The sequence below is a fragment of the Hippocampus comes genome, unplaced genomic scaffold, assembly GCF_001891065.2.
Source record: "Hippocampus comes isolate QL1 unplaced genomic scaffold, H_comes_QL1_v1.1 scaffold170, whole genome shotgun sequence".
Lineage (NCBI taxonomy): Eukaryota > Metazoa > Chordata > Actinopteri > Syngnathiformes > Syngnathidae > Hippocampus > Hippocampus comes.
Window position 1 is genome coordinate 400,550 of NW_017806171.1, and position 23,144 is coordinate 423,693.

Here is a 23,144-nt window from a genome sequence, read left to right on the forward strand (position 1 = left end):
AAATGCAGGAGGGGGTGGGGGGGGGGGGGCTCCAAGCTACCGGCGATGATTTCGCGCAGTTTGGGGTCGAGGTTGACGGTGCAGGGCAGGAAGGTGCGAATGTCCCTGGCAGTCAGGACGGGCGTCCGCGAGGACAGAAACACTTCGAAGGCGCGAACGTCTCCGTCGATCTCCAGCAGCGGTTCCACGTCTTTGGTGGTGGGGATGTTCCTCAGCACCCTGAGCCAGACAAAGGTCAATTTCAGCCCGCCGTGGGGCGCTCGCCGGCAAGCGCTCACCTCTCGTAAATATTCTTGAGGGTGGCCTGGTCGGGGACACCGTCGCTCTCCTCCAGGAAGAGGATGAGCCAGGACGTCCTGTAGGGCCACTGCTCGGTCAAGTTGATCCACGAGGCCAGGCGGTCCCAGTTGAACGAGATCTGATTGGCTCGCAGCAGACGACCTGCGCGCAGGCGAAGCGGATGTGAGTGGCAACAGGCGCATCACCGGCGCGAGCGAGCGCATCACCGGCGCGAGCGAGCGAAGCGCCGCTACTGACCGGTGACGGAGACGATGTTGAGGAGTCTCCTCATGCTCTGAGGGCTGATGTCTGTGAACCAGTCTTCGGCCACCATCAACTTGGTCAAGTCGAACGACATCTGACGAGTCACCGAGCGCTGGACTTGGCGTCGTCGGTACGTGTCCTGCACACATGACAACGCTCGGCATCACCAAGAATTTCCCCACGTGGACTTTTTAGTCCATTTGGAGCTTTGCTTTTTTTTTTTTTTTTTTTTTTTTCCACACACAGAAAGGAATCAGTGTTAGAAAATGATATGACCAAAAAAAAGGAACTTAATTTTGGGGCTGGAACGGATTAATTACGTTTCCATTCATTTCAATAGGAAATTGATCTATGTTTGGGGGTTTTTTTTTTTTTTTTTTTTTTTTTTTTTTTAATCCTTTTGTTGATGGTGGTAAGCTGGCGTGACCTTACCCGGCGGCTGAGGGTGGCCTTGCTGCCAAACTTGGTGGATTCTCCCAAGCTGTGCTGCGACAACTTCCTGTCCAGCTCCTCGTGCCATCCTCCACCCTCAGCGTTGGCGGCGTCCCCGTTGGCGGGCGCGCCGGCGTTGGCCGCGCCGCCGCCGCCCATCTTCCTGGCGCAGGATAGGCCTCTGCTGTTGAGGAAGACGGGCAGGTGGACGATGTTCCTCATGTAGTCGTGTCCGTTGACAAAGTCCCGCAGGACGCTGTTGAGGTTCTGGTTGATGGCCTTGATGATGATGTGCGGATCGCTGGCAAAGATTGAGATGAAGGGACCCTTGGAGAACAGGACTCGCACCTGCGGGATGACGGAGAACCTTTTGTGAGATTCATGAAAAGTGGCGGCTGGGGAGATGACGGGATTCCGCCCAACGCCAGCGATTATGCCTTTGCAAAATGACGGAGCTATATTCGTTTTTTGAACATGTTTCTGTGACTCAAGCAAAGCGAAGCGTGGAGAGTCTTTCTGCCGAGGACAGCGATCGACGACTGAGGTGCTGGAGACAGACTCTCAAAGATCCACACTCTCTGTGTTTTGTTTTTTCTATGACCGTAATCTGGCTACAGCAGTGAGGCCGCATCCTCCAAAAATCTCACCGTGTCGAGCATCTGCAGAACTTTGTCCTGCTCACACGAGTCCAGGCTGTCGATGACCACCGCCAACCTGGTCTGGTGCTGAGTGAAAGCGTCGATGGTCTTGGCCATCTTGGCCATCAGCTCCACTTCGCTCTTCAGAACCTGAAAGACACGCCCGCGCTTCAGCCACGGCTTGGCTCACCATCGCCAAGACAAAGTCGGGGTGCCGGTACCGCAGAGTTCGTTCAGTTCGCCATTCACACAAACTGTCCGAGGCTAGCTAACCGCTTGCTGACATGCTTTCTCTTGTGGCTGCAACATTTTTCAAATATGGCCGTAATCCAACACAGATGTGTTGGACTACGGCCACATTTGATCGATGAATGAGGCTGTAAAATTATCTTTGGATGATCGGTTGCGTTCAACACGCTTCCTTGAGCCCCTTGCGGAAGTCGGAATTCTTCTACAGTGACAAACACAATGGCGTGCGTTTGGTTTTGAACGGCGGTGAAGTTCCGGGCTTCAGGCGAACGAGCACAAAAGCTCCTGACCTTCATGAAGCCTTCGCTCTTGAGCTTGTGCATCTTGTTGGCGGCCCGGTGGAGCCGCTTCCTCTGCGAGTTGAGCACCGAGTCGGAGACCCGCCACCACGTGCGGCAGTTGAGCAGGACAGCCACGCCCACCACGCTGCCCAGCGCCATCAGGACGCCGTTGACCGTCCGGTTGTCGCCGCCCACCCGGAAGACGCCCATCAGCGCCACACCGCTCACCAGGCAGCCCATCACCAGTGCGAAGAGCACAAAGGACGGCACGCAACAGGTTTTCTTCCACTTGCTCTTTCCTGCAAGCGCACCAACTTGCTGTGTGTGTGCGCATTGGAGGCCACGCGTGTGTGAGGGCGTGCGCCCGCGTACCTTGCTTTTCGTCCGTCTTGAAGACCCTGAAGAGGCGAGTGGCGAGGAATCCAAACTCCCTCTCGCACGCGTCAGACAGCGTGGCGATCATTTCGGCCATCGACGTCTCGCCGCCGACGCTTGACAGCCGATTGTAATCGGTGAATAGAAACCTGCGGCGTGGCATGATGTCACGATGACATCACCACTAACTCATCGACATCGATCGCGGCGGCATGACCGTGACTCCACTTTGACGTCTTGATGACAGTGTCACTTGGACATCACCGTGACTGGATCGGCAATGGAGTATGGCGGTCCCATGCACGTTGTTACCTGACAGGCAGTGCTCGGACGCTCTGCTCCGGGAGCTCCGGCGGGTTGACGAACATGAGCTTGAGGAGGAGCTCCAAGTATCCCATGTGGCGGGCCAGGCGGTTGCTGAGGAGCCACGCCCAGTTCCAGTTGTCCCCCTCGCGCCGGCCCCCAAAGTACACCACCACTGCGGAGGGCAAAGAAGAAGGTCAATATCGGGCGGAGGAGCGCCACGGCAGCCATGTCGGCGGCGCTCACCGAAGAAGATGTAGAGCAGCGCCAGCAGGCTGAGCGAGACGGCCACGGCCAGCTTGGGGTCCAACGTGAAGCCCAGCCCCAGCGCCACGGCACCGCACAGGAGGAGCGACAGGACGGCCGCCAGCCACGACAGGCCCAACAGCGGCTCCATCTGCTGGCCCGCGAAGGTCTTCATCTCATCTGACCGCAACACACGCGGACACGCATGTCCTTATTCGGCCTCCCTGTGCGTGAGCGTGTGCGTGCGTGCTCACCTTCGAGCTTCTTGAGCAGGAAGGACTTTCCACTGCCCCACTGCGCGTAGAGCCCCACGCAGATGGGGGGCTGCATGGTGGGCTCGCTCAGGATGTCGGCGAGGGCCGAGCTGTACAGGTCGTAGCCCAGCATGTCGCCGTCCGACTCGGTGGGCGACAGGTGACCTGCGGGAGGGAGCGGCGGCCGGTGAGCGGCGAGCGGGCGGGTTGCGGGTTGCTGGGCCCGTCGGGCACGTACGGGCGCCGAAGATCTGCGTGAGGATGCTCTTCTGGTGGCTGCAGTCGATGTTGTACGGCGTCTCGCCAGCCTTGTTGGGCCGGTAGAGCAGGCGGCCGTCTTTGGGGTTCCGCAGGAGCAGCTCGGCCAGGCGGCGGCTGCGCCCCCGGATGGCGATGTGCAGGGGCGTGTCTCCTCGCTGGCGAAATTCAAAGGAGTGAGAGATCGATCGCAAACGGACGGTCGCAATTACCAAAGGAAGGATGAACGGCCACGTGTCTGTGTTTGAATGTGTCGACGTGTGTGTTTTGCGCGTGCGCATTTGTCCGACCTTGTCGACGGCGGACACCTTGGCCCCTTTATCCAGCAGCAGCTCGACAATCTCGATGCTCCTCATCTTGGTGGCTTTGATCAGAGGCGTCTCGCCATCCTGAAATGGGAAGCGGAGGTGTCGCCGTGACTCCTTGTTGGCGTGCGGCACGGGCGCTTCTCACCTTGGTGCACGTCTCCGTGTCGGGGTTGCACTGCAGGATGTCACGCACCATCGAGGCGTTGCCTTTCTCCACCGCCCAGTACAGTGCCGTCTTACTCTCCTGGACGCATCACCATCATCATCATCAGCGGCAGGAGCAGCATTGTTGTCAGCATCATCATCATCATCATCATCATCATCATCATCATCATCATTGCCGCCATCTTTGTTGTTGCCATCATCGCAATTGTCAATATCGCCAACATCGTTAGTGTCATCATCGATATCGCCACCACAGCTCCATCATGGCCACGCACCTGCCCTCGAATGTCGATATCAGCGTACTTGTGCAGCAGAGCTCTGACAATCTCCACGTGGCCCCCCCTCACCGCTCCAATCAGCACCGTATCGCCGCTCTGAATACACACACACACACACACACACACACACACACACACACACACACACACACACACACACACACACAAATTCAACTGGTATCTCAAGGCAGGGACGACGGCAGCTGCAAGAGTGGCGGAGGGCGTTGCGGCAGACGTGCAGCGGCGGCATCATCAGCGCCGTGTTGCCATCTTTGTCCGTCATGTTGACGTTGGGGTTGCGCTTCAGCAGTTCCTTCACCACGTCTGTGAAGCCGCCCTTCACCGCCACGATCAGCGCCGTCATGGAGTTCTGCCAGGAGGCCGGCCGTCAGTCAGGCGCACGCCACGCAACGCTGGCAAAGAGTGATGCTTACCGCTCCGTCCTGGTCGACGTCGGCGCCGTTCTCCAGCAAGTGTGTGACGCACTCGAAATGGCCTTTCCTCGCCGCCCAGATGAGAGACGTCGTCCCGTACTAATAATTCAAACAGTGGCACATTCACACTCAAAGAGTGAAAAACACATTGTGACACACACGCAACGGTGGCTCATCCACAGCCGCACTCACGGAATGTGAGCGCGACATGAAAGCGCGTTCAAGCGAGTGTCAACGTTTGCGTGTGGCTGCGTGTTGTCACCTTATCCGAACAGTTGACTTTGGCTCCGCTCTCCAACAAGAGTTTAACGACGTCGGCGTGACCTCGCCCGGACGCCCAGATGATGGGGTACACGCTGTACTGCTGGGGGCAGGCAAATACCAGATCTTTACATCAGCCCATAATTATTTATTTGCCCCACACGTGGCGGTCTCCACTGCGCCCATCCCATTGGCATGTCTGCGTGCTACCTGTCCGGTGGTGTTGGGGTTGGCGCCGTGCTCCAGCAGCTCCTTGGTGACCTCCACGCGACCTTTGTACGAGGCCCACATGAGCGCCGTCCATCCTCCCTGCCACACAAACGGCAGACTCAAATGACATCACGCTGCCGCGGGGCTGCCGGCACCCGGGTGGCTGACGAGGCGTACGGGAAGCGCACCACGTCGCGATGCTCGATGTAGGCGCTGTTCTCCAGGAGCTCCTTCACCACCTCCACGTGACCTTCCTTGGCAGCTGAGATCAGTGCCGACCAGCAGTCCTGACCACACACGCCCGCACATTACACAGATGCATACAAGTGACACAGCCACGTGGACATATACAAACACAAAACACACATCCACACAAACAGACATCAATACAGATACACACTCACACATAGACAAAAACAAAAAACAAAAACACAAGCTCACAACAGTACAGAAAGCACACACACAACTCCTACAGACGCTTGGTTACTATCCCTTTATCAGCACTTATCTTGTTGCTTGGCAGTAACACTGCTCCCTTGCCCCCATCTGTTTTGCTCACCACGTCGTCCAAGTTGACGTTGGCTCCTCGCCGGATGAGCTCCTGCACAATTTCCAGGCTCCCCTGCTCGGCGGCCAGCATCAGTGGCGTCTGCCCATTCTGACCACCACAGACAGACACTTTTATAAATAAGGGAGCTCGATAGCTCCTCAAATGTACACGCAATTCAACGATGACTGATTCCAAACGCAGTCATTCATTATCCCCTAAGCTAGAGAGCATGAGCACGTACGTCGCTCCGTCCGTCCACTTCCTTAAAGCGGTCCAGATGGTCACGCAGCGCCGTCAGGTTCTCCTCCTCCACGTGGCCGAACAGCTTCTGAATGGCCAGCGTGGTCATCTTGATGGAAGTGGTGGTGTCCATCTTGGCGGTTTCTCACAGCGCGCGCAGCCCCTGCGCAAGCAGACACACAAGCGCACCCACACGAAACAAGCTGTTACTGCGCCCACTGCAGGCACGTCCCTCACCCACGCACAAGGCGGCCTGCAGGGGGCGCGTTCGCGATGATGTCGTCATGCACCTGTCGCTGCGGCACCTTTTTCACTCGACGAATAAATATATCAACGGGTTAAGACAACGAAATGAATGTGGAAATGAAACATATTTTGGAGCATCCAATGAATGCAACAAGTCGAATTTGAAATCATGACTGACGTATTGACACCATGGCAACGCGCGGCCGCGAGCCATCACGCAAACATTTTGTGACACAAAATGAGAATTTTATTATTAATAATCGAAAAATGATTGTGAAGATGTGACTCATATTCAATCAATTATTTATTTGCAACTCGAAACCAAATTGAATTTTGCATTTTTTTCTGGTGTGATCAACGTCGTCGTAATAACCATCGAGCTCTTCGTGACATTGAAAAGGAGTGACATTGTGCTTGAACGTAGCAGGAAACAAAAGGGTGAAGCTAATTCAAAATCTTGCCATCAAATTGCGTTTTCGACTCCGTAAATCGGCTTTAATGGGGGGCCAAGTGTCAATCAAGCGTTTCAAGGATGCTCGGTGTCCCGTTGCGAGGCGACAACAAACCTTTATCGGGAGAATCGTGTCGTTTGGGTCCAGGTGGTCTTGGTGGTGGCTCTGGCGAGCGGTTCTGCAGGTTTGTATCGGAGTATTTTTGCGGGGTTGTATCGGACGTCAACCGAGTGTCATCTCATTCTTCATCCCAAACAACGGCCGCAGCAGCCATCTTGAGCAGGACGGGCCAGGAACACGGCAAACTCCGGCAACGATACTCACGTTTCCGCGTAAACCTGACAAAATAAGAGGAATACACTCATCGTCGTTCATTAAGGTACAACAACTAACCAATTTCCTTATTATTCGCACTCTTTCAGATATGTGTCATTGCTCGGTTTACTCACTTTAATGTATTCTGAATGTCTTTTGGTCTTTTATGTTGCGGGTTGTTTATTTTGAAATACTGTTATATTGCTATTTCATGGTATCGTGAAGCACTTGACAGAAGACTCTGATGATGGAATGCAGATGCAGAAAAACAGCAACGTAAATATACCAAATTTCAAAATAACCGTGCTCATCCCGCGACCCCCACATGAGTCTATTGATTTATTTATTTAGCGGAAAGCCCGAGCTGGAAAAATGAGCAGCGCTGCTCTCCGCAGCCGTTGGCGTTGGGGTCTCTGAGGGACCTTTATCAAGTTCCAAAAATGAACTTGGAACAGTGTTTACGATCTTGACGAGTGTCTGAGACGTGACTCCTTCGGCCTGAGCACAAATGACACGCAAAGGCTTGCGCGTGCTCGTCATGTGCTACAAATACTGTACACGGAAAGCGTGACGTGACACAAGACCTCGACAACAAAAATGCACACACACGCACGGTCTGGAAGAAACCAGGAATCTCGATACAAGCAAACTGTTGAGAGTCTGAGCCACACCTGAACAAGACACGAGTGCCTGGATGGAGCTGGTTCGTGAACACAAGGCTGACGAGAACAGTTGGAAAAGAAAATCTAACAAATGCGGGACACAGCAAAACATGATACAAAAACACAGACTGTGACAAATGATTGAAGTAGGCAGAAAATGGATGAATATCAATATGCAACACTTGATTTCTATGAATGATCACTTCTCCAAGGCTCCCAGTAAATCGCAATGGCCCGTCACTGTTACGCTTGTTTCCTAACGGGGTGGCTGCAATCACGTGCCATGTCAGTGACCTCTGGGTTAATTGTACTTTCTGCTCTTTAGTGGGAAAGCAATTAATTGCTGTGCCTGTTACTATATGACACTGGCATTTGTTGTAGTTACTGCATATTTATTGTTATGAACATCACTTTTTGAAAGTGCTCTACAAATTACTCTCTTGGGTTGTCAATTATGATTTCATTGCTAACCTAAACGAGCGTTTCGAACCAGTTTGTTTTGCTTGCCCCATAAATGAAATCAAAGTCACATGAAGTCTACTACATCCCAAGAAACCATCGAGTGCTGCATGTCCCAAAGCGATTTTTCATTTGAACGCTTGCCAAGCTAACCCCGGACTTGTCTTCTTGTCGCCGACAGGCGGCGGAAGTGAGCAATCATCCCTGTTTGGTCGCGTCGAAGTAGACTTTGCATTTCCGCACTAGCGCTCGCAGCTAATCACGAGCAGGTGGGCTGGATGACAGCACAAGATGTCTGCTACAGACGACGACACCGAGCTGAGGGATCTTCTCATCCAGAACTTGGAGAACAACGGAGTTCTAAACAAGCTCAAGGTCAGCAAACATTTCCTTCCCTTCTCACTTCATCGTCGCCCTCGCGCCGCTTCTTAGCCGACACGCCGGGCTAAAGTGGAAAACAGCCTCCAGGGACAGTCCACAGCCCAAAGTAGTGGCAAGTTCAATCATTCAAGCACATTTTTATTTCTATCTCTATTTTTTGTCGATGTTTTTGGCTTCGAAAAGCCTCTCGTTGACATATGTGTAAAGTTGTTGATCGGTTGACGTCTCATTCGGCAGAATCACACAAAAAAAGATTATATTAGCCATTTGTCAACTGTGAATGTAGCGGCTTAATTCAGATTTTTTCCCTAAAATTATCCATCCATCCATCCATTTACTGATCCGCTTAACCTTACAAGGGTCGCGGGGCCTTCTGGAGCCAATAAAAATTATAATACTTCATCTTTATTTATCCAGGCAAGGCAATCGAGACGGATTATTTTTCAATGCCAGCCTGGCTGCAGACAGCACAAAACAAAAAACACAAAGATGAATGATTGAGTGTGTTGTTTGATTTGCTGCAGGCAGAGATGAGGGCAGCCGTGTTCCTGGCCTTAGAGGAGCAGGACCGACTGGAGGTGATGGCTGACTTGCATCTTGCTGTGTAGCCAGCCGTTTTGTGCTCCTCGCCTTTACCCGTGCTCTGCTTCTCTTACGCCCTCAGAACAAGACGCCACTGGTCAATGAAAACCTGAAGAAATGTCTCGAGACCAAAGATGGTTGGTCAGCTTCCCCCTGGACGGCCGTCCTCTTCTGTTTCTTTATTTTCACATCTGGTCACTGGACTCCATGAAATGCATGAGTTCTGATGACGCCGGTGCGTGTGCGCGCCGATGTGTGTGCCTTAGAGCTAAGATCGGTCCTAAAAAATCGAGCCCAACCCGAACCGGCCCGAGGGTATTTAAGCCCGACCCGGCCCGAGCCCGATCACTTCGCTTGATTTGCAGGCCCGAGCCCGAAGCAAACCCGACATTTCATATTTTATTTGAGAGGACTCAGGAGGAGGAGGGGTGATTTCTGATAACAAAGCCTGTCTTTTGGAACGAAATGTAAGTTAAACAAGACTGTATAAACATTTACATCTTTTATATTTCTGTTTCTGAAGAGGTTACATTAACCGACAATTTTCTATCATTGACGGATTTTTTTTTAGAGTGGACGGGAAAATTTAAGGCCATCCGTCATTTTGACGGGTTGAAAATTGGGCCGTAAACCACCGCAGCAGTACGTCCTTAAGAATCTAGCGCGGCACTATAAGAGAGAGAAGCAGAGAGACAAAAAAGAATAATGATAGGTGGATCATAGAGACAGGAAGGAGTTATTTGAATTGTCATTGCAAGAGTTTCGTACAGTACGTGTTGTGATGAGGCGACTTCTGTTTTTTTGCGAACCATGGTCTCTCGTGGCCAAAAGTATTGACGGCCTCGGAAAAAAAAAAAAAAGTAAGCGAGAGAGAAGCCTGACCCGACCCGGACTCGAAGCAATGATTGACATTTTAAGGCACGACCCGACCCGAAATTCGGCTCGGGCTCGGGCGGCCCGATCTTACCTCTAGTGTGCCTGCAGGTCGCCTCGTGGCCAGTCTCATTGTGGACTTCATGCGTGTGTTTCACCTGGACTTCAGCCTGGCTGTGTTCCAGCCAGAAATAAACACGGTAAGATGGCGTCACATCAATGCTTTGATTCCGCTTCCATGTCGCAGTGCCACTCTTACGTAAATCCGCTGACCTGATATAACGTGATGTGGTGTCACATGATGCTGCTGATGTGACACCACTGAGATGACGTGGCGCCGCCAAGGCGCACCTCCCCTAAGTCGGTGGCTCCTCACCGACATGTCATTCTTGTCTTTATTGTTAGCATCCGAGTACCCTGGATAGTCGGCAGCTGCTGTGCGGGGAGCTTGGCTTTTCAGAGGCGGAGCTTAACGCAAACTCGCCAGTGCTGCTGGAGCTCGTTCGAAGAGGGGAACGCAAGTCCAAATCTGTCCCGGCCACTGAGGTCTTTTTAGCATATTAGCACATGAACAGTTGTGTATCTTGTTTTTTTTTTTTGTTTTTTTTTGTGGGCGGCGCTAGCGTCAAACGAACGCACTTTGTTCTTTTAGGTGGCGTCGCAAGAGAACAGCGTCACGGTCGACAAGGTTGGTGCCCTTCATGTCACACCATCACCTCCGATCCGAAGCCTCAAGCATGGCTCACTAACGTGGGACGTGCCCGTGAGCAGGACGTTGCGGTGGCCGTGTTTGGGCACGAGGAGCTCCTTCAGCAGGCGCACGTTCCGCAAAAGGACTCGGCGCGGGACCTACCCGTGGACCGGGAACAGCAGGACGATGACGACTCCTTTTTTGATGACCCCTTGCCTCAGCCTCAAAAGACATACGGATTGTAAGGATCCAGCAGTCTGTCCAAATTATTACATTTGGATTTTTTTGTGGACCTTTAGTGGAATATTTAGTCCACTGTGTTTTTCCTGATAGACAAAAATGTGTGACATAGCATCAAGGTATTTGTTTCATTATTTGTAGTTTTTAAGCTTCATGCATCATACCAACACAAAACATGCGTCCTCACATTGCTTCTCTACTGACAATTTGTTGTCAGTTCAAGATGCATTGTGGGATATGTTGAGGGCACTTTTAAAGGGGCTAACCTTTACTCATTACACATGAACAGGACAACAAAATGGCCACGTCACAGATGTAGGGGGGGATTCATTCCCAACACAGACAGCGATATGTTGACTTTTTACCAGTATTTGAATGTGTTGATGTTGTAGGCAACCGGTGGCTCGCGACAGCCAACATAGTCCAGCGGGCTTTTTGTCGGAGACGGCGCCGACACAGGGAGGAGGAGGTGGTGGAGGTGCATCAGAAAAGTGCCACAGTCAGACGGGTGGGTCACTTTTTGGTTTCCATGGAGAATTTGCTTTCCTTGGGGGATGACACCCCATCATTGAAAAGTGGCTTTGTTTGTGAAGGTTGTCATTTTGTTTTAAACTTTGTCCATTTTCGTGAGTTATAATAACCTCAGTGTGTGTGTCTCTGCGTTTGTATTTTTGTCTCTATGCACGTGTGTTCATAGGTGCACGTGCCGGAATTCTTCCCATATCAGTGTCAACGTCAAGAGAGAAAGCATCCCAAGGGGCCAAGCTCCCCAGCAGAGGGGACGAGAGCGCATCACTCCATTTTGGTACATTACAAATCTAGTCAATGATGATTATTTTTATGACTACGAGAATGATTCTTGAGGTGGACTACAGGTGACATAAGCAGGCTAATATTTGCATCCCAAGGGGCCAAGCTCCCCAGCAGAGGGGACGAGAGCGCATCACTCCATTTTGGTACATTACAAATCTAGTCAATGATGATTATTATGACTACGAGAATGATTCTTTAGGTGGACTACAGGTGACATAAGCAGGCTAATATTTGCTTGTAAAGGCGTTTTGTGTTCCCACAGAGGATGACAACGACATTGAGTACGACGACTTCAACAGGTAGGCCAGACTGTCTTCCGTCCGGGAGTTCTTGCATGTCCGACTTGTGTGAGATGATGGACAAAGGCCAGCAATCGCTTTGGGGATGTGGGGCTTTTTTGGAGCTAACCCGCGATGATGCGGCGTCCTTTCAGCCACCGCTCCGACTTGTACAAGAATGAGCTGATCAGCAGCGAAGAGATCGAGGAAGTCTCCATCGAGGGGCCCGACCACAGTGACAAGGTCTGCGCCGCTGGGCAGTGCCAGTCTATCTCTTTGAGAGTCTACGTAATGTGCGTGTGTGTGTACCAATGCGCGTGTGTGTGTGTGTGTGTGTGTGTTTGCGTGGGCGCGCGCATGTAGCTGGAGGACACCGGGGACGTGAGCATCTCCCAGCCGAGCGCGAGCTTGGGGGTGCGGGGAGCTTGGCTTTTCAGAGGCGGAGCTTAACGCAAACTCGCCAGTGCTGCTGGAGCTCGTTCGAAGAGGGGAACGCAAGTCCAAATCTGTCCCGGCCACTGAGGTCTTTTTAGCATATTAGCACATGAACAGTTGTGTATCTTGTTTTTTTTTTTTTGTTTTTTTTTTTGGGCGGCGCTAGCGTCAAACGAACGCACTTTGTTCTTTTAGGTGGCGTCGCAAGAGAACAGCGTCACGGTCGACAAGGTTGGTGCCCTTCATGTCACACCATCACCTCCGATCCGAAGCCTCAAGCATGGCTCACTAACGTGGGACGTGCCCGTGAGCAGGACGTTGCGGTGGCCGTGTTTGGGCACGAGGAGCTCCTTCAGCAGGCGCACGTTCCGCAAAAGGACTCGGCGCGGGACCTACCCGTGGACCGGGAACAGCAGGACGATGACGACTCCTTTTTTGATGACCCCTTGCCTCAGCCTCAAAAGACATACGGATTGTAAGGATCCAGCAGTCTGTCCAAATTATTACATTTGGATTTTTTTGTGGACCTTTAGTGGAATATTTAGTCCACTGTGTTTTTCCTGATAGACAAAAATGTGTGACATAGCATCAAGGTATTTGTTTCATTATTTGTAGTTTTTAAGCTTCATGCATCATACCAACACAAAACATGCGTCCTCACATTGCTTCTCTACTGACAATTTGTTGTCAGTTCAAGATGCATTGTGGGATATGTTGAGGGCACTTTTAAAGGGGCTAACCTTTACTCATTACACATGAACAGGACAACAAAATGGCCACGTCACAGATGTAGGGGGGGATTCATTCCCAACACAGACAGCGATATGTTGACTTTTTACCAGTATTTGAATGTGTTGATGTTGTAGGCAACCGGTGGCTCGCGACAGCCAACATAGTCCAGCGGGCTTTTTGTCGGAGACGGCGCCGACACAGGGAGGAGGAGGTGGTGGAGGTGCATCAGAAAAGTGCCACAGTCAGACGGGTGGGTCACTTTTTGGTTTCCATGGCGAATTTGCTTTCCTTGGGGGATGACACCCCATCATTGAAAAGTGGCTTTGTTTGTGAAGGTTGTCATTTTGTTTTAAACTTTGTCCATTTTCGTGAGTTATAATAACCTCAGTGTGTGTGTCTCTGCGTTTGTATTTTTGTCTCTATGCACGTGTGTTCATAGGTGCACGTGCCGGAATTCTTCCCATATCAGTGTCAACGTCAAGAGAGAAAGCATCCCAAGGGGCCAAGCTCCCCAGCAGAGGGGACGAGAGCGCATCACTCCATTTCGGTACATTACAAATCTAGTCAATGATGATTATTTTTATGACTACGAGAATGATTCTTGAGGTGGACTACAGGTGACATAAGCAGGCTAATATTTGCTTGTAAAGGCGTTTTGTGTTCCCACAGAGGATGACAACGACATTGAGTACGACGACTTCAACAGGTAGGCCAGACTGTCTTCCGTCCGGGAGTTCTTGCATGTCCGACTTGTGTGAGATGATGGACAAAGGCCAGCAATCGCTTTGGGGATGTGCGGCTTCTTTGGAGCTAACCTGTGATGATGCGGCGTCCTTTCAGCCACCGCTCCGACTTGTACAAGAATGAGCTGATCAGCAGCGAAGAGATCGAGGAAGTCTCCATCGAGGGGCCCGACCACAGTGACAAGGTCTGCGCCGCTGGGCAGTGCCAGTCTATCTCTTTGAGAGTCTACGTAATGTGCGTGTGTGTGTACCAATGCGCGTGTGTGTGTGTGTGTGCGTGTGTTTGCGTGGGCGCGCGCATGTAGCTGGAGGACACCGTGGACGTGAGCATCTCCCAGCCGAGCGCGAGCTTGGGGGTGGACTACATGGAGGAAGTGGCCTGACGTTGCTGCCGTATGCCACTTCCTGTTCTTCTCATCTGCACTTTGAGTAAGACGGCTTTCTTTTTTTTTCCCCTCTTCCATGCTCCCTCCTCTTTTGTCACATCATTTCACCGCTGCACTCAACCGACTGGTCTGCAAGGAAAACAATTAGCATTTCAAAAAGCTGTTTTATTTTGGATGGTGTGCGATTGACATTAATGCCAAGCTTGCTCGCAAAACATGGCCTGTTGGACTTCTTTGCTTGAGACTGTGCCATGTCCCTTGTGGTCCTGTAGCGCCACCCTCAGGACAAAGCAATGAGAGGGCAGTCCCGACATCGTGCGCCAACCTTCCCAAACGCTTCAGAACCAGATGTCCCGCTTGATCGGCTGCCCGATTGGCAAATGGGAATGAAGGGGAGGAGACTCCCAGCTCGGCTTGACTTCCTGTCTGCGGAACGAACGGATTCCAGATAACCTTGTTGTCAAACTGCTTCCTGTCCCATAAAAATAAGACCCATGGGTGAGTGCTGAAAGCAAACTTTTATTATGGAAAGAACCAAATAGGGAACATTTGTTCACAACAAAACGGTGATAAGGCATGAATCCAAAAACAAGAGTTGGCCACAAATTGAAAAAAAAAAAAAAGTCGTCTAAATAAGTTGAAGAGCTTTGATTTGAAAAAATGAATTTCAGGTATTTATTTGTCATGTCGTTGTTTATGATGATACTAATGCAGCGTGTTATACCGGAGACAAATTCCTTGTGTGTTCTACATACTTGGCCAATAAAGATGATTCTGATTCTGGTTCTTCTGAGGTATGCTAAAGTCGCAAAACTACTTCCGGTCCCATCACAATAAAAGGCCACGACCCAATGCTTCAAATGTATTTTTATTGTCCAATGAATCAAAAAGTGCACATTAGTTACAAGGAAACGGTTGTATGACACGTTGACAAACATCAACATCACAACACCATTTTTTTTCTTTGTATTGACCATTCCAAACACTAAAAACACGATGAATACTCGTCAGGTCATTTTAGTGCTGGCAAATATTTTTCTTTCAAATAAACGCCCCGGAAAACACAAACTTGCAAAAAAAAAAAAAAAAACCAAAACAACAGCAACAAAATTTGAGGCAACATCAATCGGTTTCTGTTCCGGTCTACTCACGACGGAAGTTCCCATCCGGCTCAAGTGGTCCTAAACATTTCACAAAAGCGCCTGACCACTGTTGAAGTGTCGAGAACCACTGGAGCCGGCCGGGTGGCACCGAAGCAGGCGGGGGACCCAAGCGGGACGGACGGACGGCCTTGCCTGGCGAGCGACCGCTCCTCTCACTCACTCACTCACTCACTCACTCAATCGCTGCCTGCCTCTCATCTGGCCTCTCCTTTTATATGCCGTCGGCAGCAAGCGAGCCGGTGCGACCGGTCGCGCCGGGCGGTCGGGCGCCGCGACTGCTGTGAACCGGACCGTCCTGCTCCGCTTGTTACTCGCAACTTCTTCTCCTTGCCATGACCGCTCAACCGGAAGAAGGAATTTGTTCTGACGACTGCCTTTAAACGTTTGACCGTGTGGACAAGCGGTGAGCAGGCAGGCCTGCCTTGCGCGCCTGCCTCGCGCTTCTGAGGTTCGGCTCGGATTCCTGACTTTGTTTGCGTGTATTTTACCTCCAACATTGCAAAAACGTCAGCTTGCCGAGTCCATCGAAGACCTGAGCTTCCCCATAAGCGCCAGTGCTTTTTTTTTTGTCTGTCCGTATGTGCCCTGACACTGGTGACCACTCGATTTGCACACGAATGGTCGCCGTGACTGGCGAGAAACATTGTAACTGCCTTGGCGATGGTTCACGGCTTCCTGACTGGCCAACCCCAACTTAAGGCTTTGGAGTGGACATTTTGGGAGCTACCCAAGCTGCCCGAGTTCACGTGGCCAATCTGAGCAGGATCGGTCTCCGGATAGTTTGTCCTGGCAGCGGAAATGTTGGCACATCGCCAGCATCGCGTCCGTGCTTCGTGAGCTGGCAACTTGGCCGCATTCGCCGCTCGGTCCATGCCGCCAACTGGCGTCCGGCGACCATTCCCCTGTTTGTTATTCCACCCCCCACCTTTTGGCCCAAGTCAGCTGGGTTTGTCTCCAGCGCACGCTAACGCACATCACACTTTTCGTTTGAGGCTCCTCTTCCTGTCGTGCCTTTTAGCCTCGCTTTTGTCTTCTTTTTGTTGAAAGGACTCGACTTGCAGGTGACAGGAAGTGTCTTGCCCGCATTCCGGCCACCTGCTCTTTATCAGGGGTAACCATGGCGACCACCTTTGAACACGCCACTGAAGCCGCGTGCGTGTCACGCTGACTCTTGCGTTTTAAGAATGTCGCCTGACCTCATTCTGGTGCTGGGTGTGTGTGTGTGTGTGTGTGTGTGTGTGTGTGTGTGTGTGTGTGTGTGAGTGACGGTAGGTCAAAGGTCAATGTGCTGGCAAGTGGTGGAGGGGCGGGACATCCCACGGCGCTCTTATCCAATCAGAGGAGCAGCAAGTGGGCGACTTTGGATTCTTTTTTTTGTTGTCGTTTTGTTTTGTACATCTTTTCGACTTTTTTTCCTTTGACGTTTTCAAGTGAAATCCAAATGTAAATGTTGCTCGTGTGTGTCTGTCTGCCGAGACATCGACTTGAAGTCTGTAAATAAAACCATTAATTGGTTTAAAGTTGTGACATGTATGTTGCACACAAAATAAACATTTTTTAATTTGTTTGGTCACTACTTTTATTTCAAAGTACAATACTTTTCAGTCCTCAACTTTTTTTTTTTATCTCACTCACCCTTTGTAAACAAACACACACACAAAGTGGTCAATGATTACACAGTGGTGGTGCGGTGGTCTCGGGTAAGACGCCACGTTTTTGTCGTCTTTGCGTGCATTTTGCTATGATTGCTTGTTCAACAAGGGCTTGGAATGGATTGATTGTGATGAAATGGATTGCTTGTGTGGAATTAATGGCACCTTGAGGCACCGCGGTCCGAAGGTTGTGCGCTTCGTGGCTGCCAACAGTAGGTGCGCTGTTGATTTGCTCTCAAGAAGTAACTTAGGCAAGAAGACGCTGGAAAACAGTTCAGAACATTCATGGAGATGATGTAGTGTAGCGTGTGTGGATGCAGAGTGATGTATGGTCATAAGATGCTGTCGTCTTCCCCCGTCAGCCATGTTGAGCCTTTGGCGTCACTCGACCGCGTCTTGTTGCTTTGGAGCTCGACGCTCCATAGCAACCGTCATCTCCGGAAACCAAACTTCCAAGTAGGTTGTCGACATGTTTGGCCAAGTGTCACTCGGTTTCTCTCCGTGTCAGCACCGTGTGCGACGTGTCCTCAGGTTGGTGAGGGAGCGGCTGAAGAAGGAGGTGGACGAGATGAAGATGTCCAAGGTCGTCCCCCGTCTGCTGGTTTTACAGGTCGCTCTCAAACCGCGCCCAGCGTCATGTGACATCATTATGTCGCCTCGTCACTTGCGTGCGTGCGTGTTTGTACTTCCAGGTGGGGAACCGAGAAGATTCCAACCTGTACATCAGCAGTAAGATGAAAGCTGCAGCTGAGGTGAATTTACAAGGGAAATTGAGCCTTTGTTCCATGCAATTATGTTTGGGCTGTCTGCGCTGCTTCAAATGCGGGTTTTTTCACCTCCATGTTGATCTAATCTGCCATCTGCCTTTACATTCAGTCATTTAACTCTGACTACATTAGAATGGGACTGATACAAACAACCACTTTCAGCCTTTGTCTGTCATCCAATTGGTTGGTTGCAGCGAAACTTACTCCAACCAAGTTGGATGAAGATGACGCGTCACTCGTGATGTGCCGCGTGTATACATTTAAGAATCACATTGCACTCAGTTCCGATTGAACATCTTTCACGCCAGTGGTGCAAAGAAATCCTGACTTCTGGTCCGCAAGCCTGTTTGCGTGTGTTATTTTAATATATTTTTTTTTCTCCAGGTGGGAATCGATGCAACACACGTGAGGTTGCCCAACACGGTGACACAAGATGAGGTAGGCAGGTCATCATCGTACAGTCAACATCAATCCAAATTATGACTCTCATAACCTAGCAAGCACATAACATTGCCAAAAAGTCACCATTTATCATACTGTCCACAGTCACGTTGTCATGAAATCAAAAGTGTTTGAGGTCTCATTGTTTGCGGGCCCCCCGCAGGTGCTGCGGGCCATCGCGGCCGTCAACGAGGACGCATCCGTGCACGGCCTCATCGTACAGCTTCCTCTGGATTCCGTCAACCGCATGGATGTGGAGATGGTCACCAACGCCGTCTCGCCGCTCAAAGACGTGGACGGGTCAGAAGTGGTGCAACGGGAATTTGCCGTCATCGTTGTCGTCGTAACCTTTTGACCTGTGTGTGCGCGCCTATAGTCTGAGTTGCATCAACGCAGGGAAGCTGTCTCGCGGGGACTTGAACAGCTGCTTCATTCCCTGCACCCCTAACGGATGCATGGAGCTCATCAGACAGACAGGTCTCACACACACACACGCACACACACAGCTGTCAATCACAGAGCAACTGGACAAGAATGTCTTTATTGCTGCATCATTTGAGGAATCTCAACAATTTGTTTTGCTGAGACGCCATCAGCCTCTGCTACAAATATCCACATCAAAACGCGATGTCTCTGAGGATTCCCGCTGATTTGTGCGGGTGCGCAGGTGTGAGCGTGGCCGGCAAGCACGCAGTGGTGATCGGCCGCAGCAAGATTGTGGGCGCCCCCATGCACGACCTGCTCTTGTGGAATCACGCCACCGTCACCACCTGCCACTCAAAGACGCGTGACATCGCCACACAGGTGCGCTCCTCCGCCAGGCTGAGCATGATAATGTCACGCCCAGGTTGGCTATGATCATCAAGATGATGTCGTGGGAAGGATGATTGTGACGTTAGGGGTGCGTTTTGTCAGAATTGAACAAAAGGTCGTGCTTGACAATAATCTATCATTGATTTAATACAAATTTGATGTTCCAAAAGTACTGGCGGTATCGGTGAGTACTCAAGAGCTGAGACTGGTAAAACGTGGTATTGAAGGTTCCGAGCGGTGAAGATGAAATTGACGATGATGATGATGATGTCACACCGACGATACTTTGCCGTTTTCAGGTGGGCAGGGCAGACATTGTGGTGGTGGGGGCGGGGAGAGCAGAGATGGTGCAAGGCGATTGGCTGAAGGAGGGCTGCGTGCTCATCGACTGCGGCATCAATCATGTGTCAGGCGAGTGCTCGCTGATGTGATCATGTGACCGCCAGGGGGCGTGTCATTGGTCCGTGACATCACAATTTTTAAAAATGATCATTTGTTCCACCGGCTCATTTGTTGATGGTAACGTTTCTGTTTTTGAAATGACAATAGTTACACTTTTAAAGCATATTTTGAAAAGCACATTTCCATAACTATGAATGCCCATTTGTGGCTTTTGAAAACCAACTCGGTTTGATTTGGATTTTTGTCTTTCCTCGGGTGACGGCATCAGACACGAGCAAGCCGAGCGGCAAGCGTGTGGTGGGCGACGTGCACTTCGCCTCAGCCTATCAGCGAGCAGGCTTCATCACACCCGTGCCAGGAGGGGTGGGGCCCATGACGGTGGCCATGCTGATGCAGGTAGGTCGTGCCCTGCGCAGACGCAGGGGGGCGCCGGACGGGACGCGCAAACGCTCATGTAGCTTATGTTTGCGTTGACTGCAGAACACAGTGGTCAGCGCCCGGCGCGCTCTCGCCAACGCCGCCGGACACTGCCTCTGATGCTGCATGTCACCAGGTTAAGGTCTAACGAGTGTAACCGAAGAAAAGAAGACACGCTAACCCCACGCGGAGGCAGGCAGTTACCCACTAAACAATCCTCGTATTTCAAAATAAAAGCAGGAGAACCACAGAGCGTGTTTGATCAGAGCTTTTACTTTGAAAACCACACAGAGGACAAAACGAAGAGCGCGTCCATCAACGAAAGTCACCGCGAGACTCCCTGTCACATGATCAAACAGGAAACCACAGCGTCACTCGCAGCGCCCGCCGTCGCCACTCTCCTGCGAGATTTCCGAGTCGAGCGAGTAGGCGGAGCTTCCGTTGTCGTGAGCGTCCCTGCCCACGTCCAGGAGGGCGTCATTCGCCAAAGCCCCGCCTCCTTCATGGCAGAAGTGGGCAGAGCTGTGGAAGAGCTGGCTGTGGCGGTGCAGTCTGGGCGGCTTGGCGGTGTGCGCGTACATGTGCTCCTGAAGCTGACTCTTGTGCGAGAAGCGCACGCCGCACACGGCGCACGCCATCTTACGCTTGCGTGAGTGGGCGGCGGCGGGGGCGGCGCTCAGTCCCGCCCCCTCACGGCTCCTTCGGAGCTCCGCCGCCAGCTGAGCGGCGAGCGCCCGACTCTGCCGCAGCGCATCCTCCAGGCGGCCGGCATCCATGCGCTGGCCGGCCACCTCGTCTTCATCATCCAGACCGCCGCCGCCCTCGTGTGCCAGCCCCTCCGTGAAGAGGGCAGGGTGGAGGGCGTGGCTGAACAGGTGCTGGCGCAGCCGCTCAGGCGAGGGGCAGCAATGGCCACAGCGGGGACATGCGAGCGGCGGTGGCGGCCGGCGCCGCTCATCAGACGCCGCACCGTCCTGGGCCGGCGACCCCATCTCGGCTCCCTCGTCCTCCGGACGCTCCTGCTTTATGGTGGCCGAGATGTCAAAGTCATCCTGCGGCGAAGAGGCCTGACCATCCGATCGCTCGCCTTCCGAGCCCACGGCCAGCGACGGATGCGAGTGGGTGCGTCCCCCCCGCGCCCCCGAGTGGACGGCGGTGGCGGGCGCCTCCTTGCCGGCCAGCTGGGATGAGATCTGGATGCCGTAGAGGTTGGACATGCGCACGGCGTCGGCGGCGGAGGGCGCAGCAGCGTCTTGCCCGGTGCTGCCGGCGAGCCCATCGCCACTCTTGCGACACAGCTGGTGGGCGTGGAGGAACTTGATGCCGTCCTCAAGGCGGGCGGGCTCCACAGCCTGCTTGGGGCACGCCCCTGTGTACATCACGTGCAGCAGGTAGCTGAACACATCGGGCTGGATGTCAGTCGGCTGGATCTTGATGCACTCGCTGGAGCGCGCACACACAAATGCACACGTGACATGTCAAAAAAAAAGTTCATTCTCAACTCAGAACTCATGCTAGCACAAGAGCTAACCTTCGTTGCTTCAACCGTTTGTGTAGCTACAAGTTTAGACATGCTCATGATGCTACCATGCTTCCGATGTTGCTATGCCGAGAGTTATGTTGGAAGTCATTCCCCACTCTCTTATTACGATGTAGCAACGTCCTTCATGCAGTGGTGTCTTGAGATACGGAGGAGCCAATTTGTGAATTTTCTGAGATACAATGTGCCATAGCACACTGGTTGGGGATCACTGCTGTATGCAACAAATATTTCGACAGGCCTATCTTCTTTCTCCTCTGCAAAGAACAACTTCTCAGGCTATGTTCACTCATACTGCAGGCCAAATCTGTTTTTATTTTTATTTTTTATCACCCTCTTAAAACAAGGGCTTACGTTTGAAAATAATTGTTTTTGTTTTGCCTTAAACATCAATTTATGATTGCTGGTCACCTCTGCTCAGGTACATCATTGAATTATTTACAAATATAATCAGTACGTATTTGGTTCCGTTTATCATGTTTTTCTGAACAAAACATTTGTTGGCATTTCCATTCATTTCAGTGGGAAAAGATTTCAGGGACGAGTGTGGTGCCGGGACAATTTCAACTCGTAGCTCAAGGCACCCCTGCTTCGTGACAGGGGAGGACGGTCACGGTGCAGGTGCGGGTGCGTTGCGTGCGCGTGCGTGCGTGTGACCTGGTCTGGTGAATGAAGATCATCTTGAAGTAGTTTGAGAAGGCGGCGAGGACGGCGCGGTGAGCTTTGAAGTAGACGTTGCCGATGGCGACAGTGCAGTCGCACAAGAAGCCGAACTCGCGCTGCACGTTGAGCTGCTGCAGTAGCAGCAGACTGTGAGCGGACGTCGCCGACGCACACGCAGACGCACAGGCCGACGCAGACGCACACGCCGACGTCGCCTCCATCGCGGACCTGCTTTGAGCACACAGTTGCGGACCGCACACACCTTTTGTCAAGGCGCCGCGCGTGCACGTACGCGCCCTGACGCACCGGCTGTGACGATCTGTCGTGCGCGTGCGTCAATACGCGGTCGTGCGCGCGCTCCTTCCCCCAGGCGTCGATTGATTGATGCCTTTACCGCCGAAAAGATCCGAGCGAGCGAGGATGAAGACGAAGGTGAAGATGATTGTTTGTGCGCCAAACTGCGTCACGTCTCGCGAGAGGACGCGAACCGTCACGTGAGCGACCCCCCCCCCCCGACACAAAAGAAAAAAAACACAGCACCTTGAAATGCAATTGGAAAATACGCACAGAAGCAAAGTCTTCATTTGGACTTCATTCGAACATGCACATGGGTTGAACGTGATTAAAATCCCTGCAATATTATTGTATTAGATCCGCCAGTTGACTACTTTGCAATCATGTACTTTTTGGGGGGTCTGGACACTAATATTATAGATTTGGATTTGAAATAAGCGAAGACATCATTTATGTTGAATTTGAGACTTTCCCATGTGCCAGACCTCGCACAGTGTCCCTGATTCTTGTTATTTACAACAACAACAAAAAATGCGTCATTCCACATTACACAATGACACACACACACACACACACACACACACACACACACACACACACACACACACACACAAACTAAAAACAACATTGCAGATTCACTTTGAAAAATGTGCGGGACTCTTGCACACCAAATTGACAT

The 23,144-nt window shown here is 51.8% G+C and overlaps 4 protein-coding genes and 1 long non-coding RNA gene across 5 annotated transcripts in view; 3 read left to right on the top strand and 2 right to left on the bottom strand.

Moving 5' to 3' along the window:
* The window catches only part of kidins220b (kinase D-interacting substrate 220b), a 13,146-nt gene extending 6,079 nt beyond the window's left edge, over positions 1-7,067 (bottom strand). Inside the window, exons 1-22 of the mRNA XM_019896183.1 lie at positions 6,838-7,067; positions 6,027-6,188; positions 5,795-5,893; positions 5,424-5,522; positions 5,236-5,334; positions 5,027-5,125; positions 4,765-4,863; positions 4,566-4,700; positions 4,328-4,426; positions 4,033-4,131; positions 3,870-3,968; positions 3,560-3,737; positions 3,322-3,486; positions 3,068-3,247; positions 2,831-2,996; positions 2,516-2,667; positions 2,153-2,442; positions 1,623-1,763; positions 976-1,323; positions 538-682; positions 279-441; positions 41-219 (exon numbers count right to left, since the gene is read on the bottom strand). Coding sequence (XP_019751742.1) covers positions 41-219; positions 279-441; positions 538-682; positions 976-1,323; positions 1,623-1,763; positions 2,153-2,442; positions 2,516-2,667; positions 2,831-2,996; positions 3,068-3,247; positions 3,322-3,486; positions 3,560-3,737; positions 3,870-3,968; positions 4,033-4,131; positions 4,328-4,426; positions 4,566-4,700; positions 4,765-4,863; positions 5,027-5,125; positions 5,236-5,334; positions 5,424-5,522; positions 5,795-5,893; positions 6,027-6,158 — 3,166 coding nt within the window. The 5' untranslated portion in view covers positions 6,159-6,188; positions 6,838-7,067. The remainder of the gene's footprint in view (positions 1-40; positions 220-278; positions 442-537; positions 683-975; positions 1,324-1,622; positions 1,764-2,152; positions 2,443-2,515; positions 2,668-2,830; positions 2,997-3,067; positions 3,248-3,321; positions 3,487-3,559; positions 3,738-3,869; positions 3,969-4,032; positions 4,132-4,327; positions 4,427-4,565; positions 4,701-4,764; positions 4,864-5,026; positions 5,126-5,235; positions 5,335-5,423; positions 5,523-5,794; positions 5,894-6,026; positions 6,189-6,837) is intronic.
* Positions 7,068-8,358: 1,291 nt separating this feature from the next.
* Positions 8,359-14,896, top strand: cep43 (centrosomal protein 43). The gene is given in 21 exon segments (XM_019896184.1): positions 8,359-8,534; positions 9,065-9,118; positions 9,205-9,259; positions 10,107-10,195; positions 10,401-10,541; positions 10,648-10,683; positions 10,767-10,927; positions 11,319-11,434; positions 11,624-11,731; positions 12,002-12,038; positions 12,173-12,260; positions 12,381-12,431; positions 12,433-12,540; positions 12,648-12,683; positions 12,767-12,927; positions 13,319-13,434; positions 13,624-13,731; positions 13,854-13,890; positions 14,025-14,112; positions 14,233-14,356; positions 14,586-14,896. Coding segments are annotated over 20 exon segments (1,752 nt in total). The 5' UTR covers positions 8,359-8,450; the 3' UTR covers positions 14,311-14,356; positions 14,586-14,896.
* Positions 14,897-14,948: 52 nt separating this feature from the next.
* LOC109531733 (uncharacterized) lies at positions 14,949-15,403 on the top strand. The gene is made up of 2 exons (XR_002171234.1): positions 14,949-14,984; positions 15,108-15,403. It is a non-coding gene; the product is annotated as an uncharacterized LOC109531733 (long non-coding RNA).
* Positions 15,404-17,134: 1,731 nt separating this feature from the next.
* Positions 17,135-20,218, top strand: LOC109531725 (C-1-tetrahydrofolate synthase, cytoplasmic-like). Its single transcript, XM_019896178.1, has 11 exons — positions 17,135-17,176; positions 17,491-17,584; positions 17,660-17,738; positions 17,821-17,880; positions 18,280-18,333; positions 18,500-18,636; positions 18,713-18,813; positions 19,004-19,140; positions 19,449-19,560; positions 19,820-19,947; positions 20,032-20,218. Exons 2-11 carry the CDS (start codon positions 17,493-17,495, stop codon positions 20,086-20,088), a joined length of 957 nt encoding a protein of 318 aa, XP_019751737.1. The 5' UTR covers positions 17,135-17,176; positions 17,491-17,492; the 3' UTR covers positions 20,089-20,218.
* A 7-nt stretch (positions 20,219-20,225) lies between these two features.
* zbtb25 (zinc finger and BTB domain containing 25) lies at positions 20,226-22,828 on the bottom strand. Its single transcript, XM_019896177.1, has 3 exons — positions 22,478-22,828; positions 22,166-22,399; positions 20,226-21,411 (listed from the first exon to the last, which is right to left on the bottom strand). The coding sequence occupies exons 2-3, from the start codon at positions 22,390-22,392 to the stop codon at positions 20,340-20,342; spliced, it is 1,299 nt and encodes a 432-aa protein (XP_019751736.1). The 5' UTR covers positions 22,393-22,399; positions 22,478-22,828; the 3' UTR covers positions 20,226-20,339.
* Between the last annotated feature and the right edge of the window lie 316 nt (positions 22,829-23,144).

Bases quoted from the DNA above. Each gene is read 5' to 3' on its own strand.
- LOC109531725 (XM_019896178.1), top strand. From the start codon at position 17,493: ATGTTGAGCCTTTGGCGTCACTCGACCGCGTCTTGTTGCTTTGGAGCT. The intron at 17,585-17,659 runs GTAGGTTGTCGA...ACGTGTCCTCAG, and splicing joins TCCGGAAACCAAACTTCCAA to GTTGGTGAGGGAGCGGCTGA. The intron at 17,739-17,820 runs GTCGCTCTCAAA...TTGTACTTCCAG, and splicing joins CCCGTCTGCTGGTTTTACAG to GTGGGGAACCGAGAAGATTC.
- zbtb25 (XM_019896177.1), bottom strand. From the start codon at position 22,392: ATGGAGGCGACGTCGGCGTGTGCGTCTGCGTCGGCCTGTGCGTCTGCG. The intron at 21,412-22,165 runs GTCACACGCACG...TGCGCGCTCCAG, and splicing joins ATCTTCATTCACCAGACCAG to CGAGTGCATCAAGATCCAGC.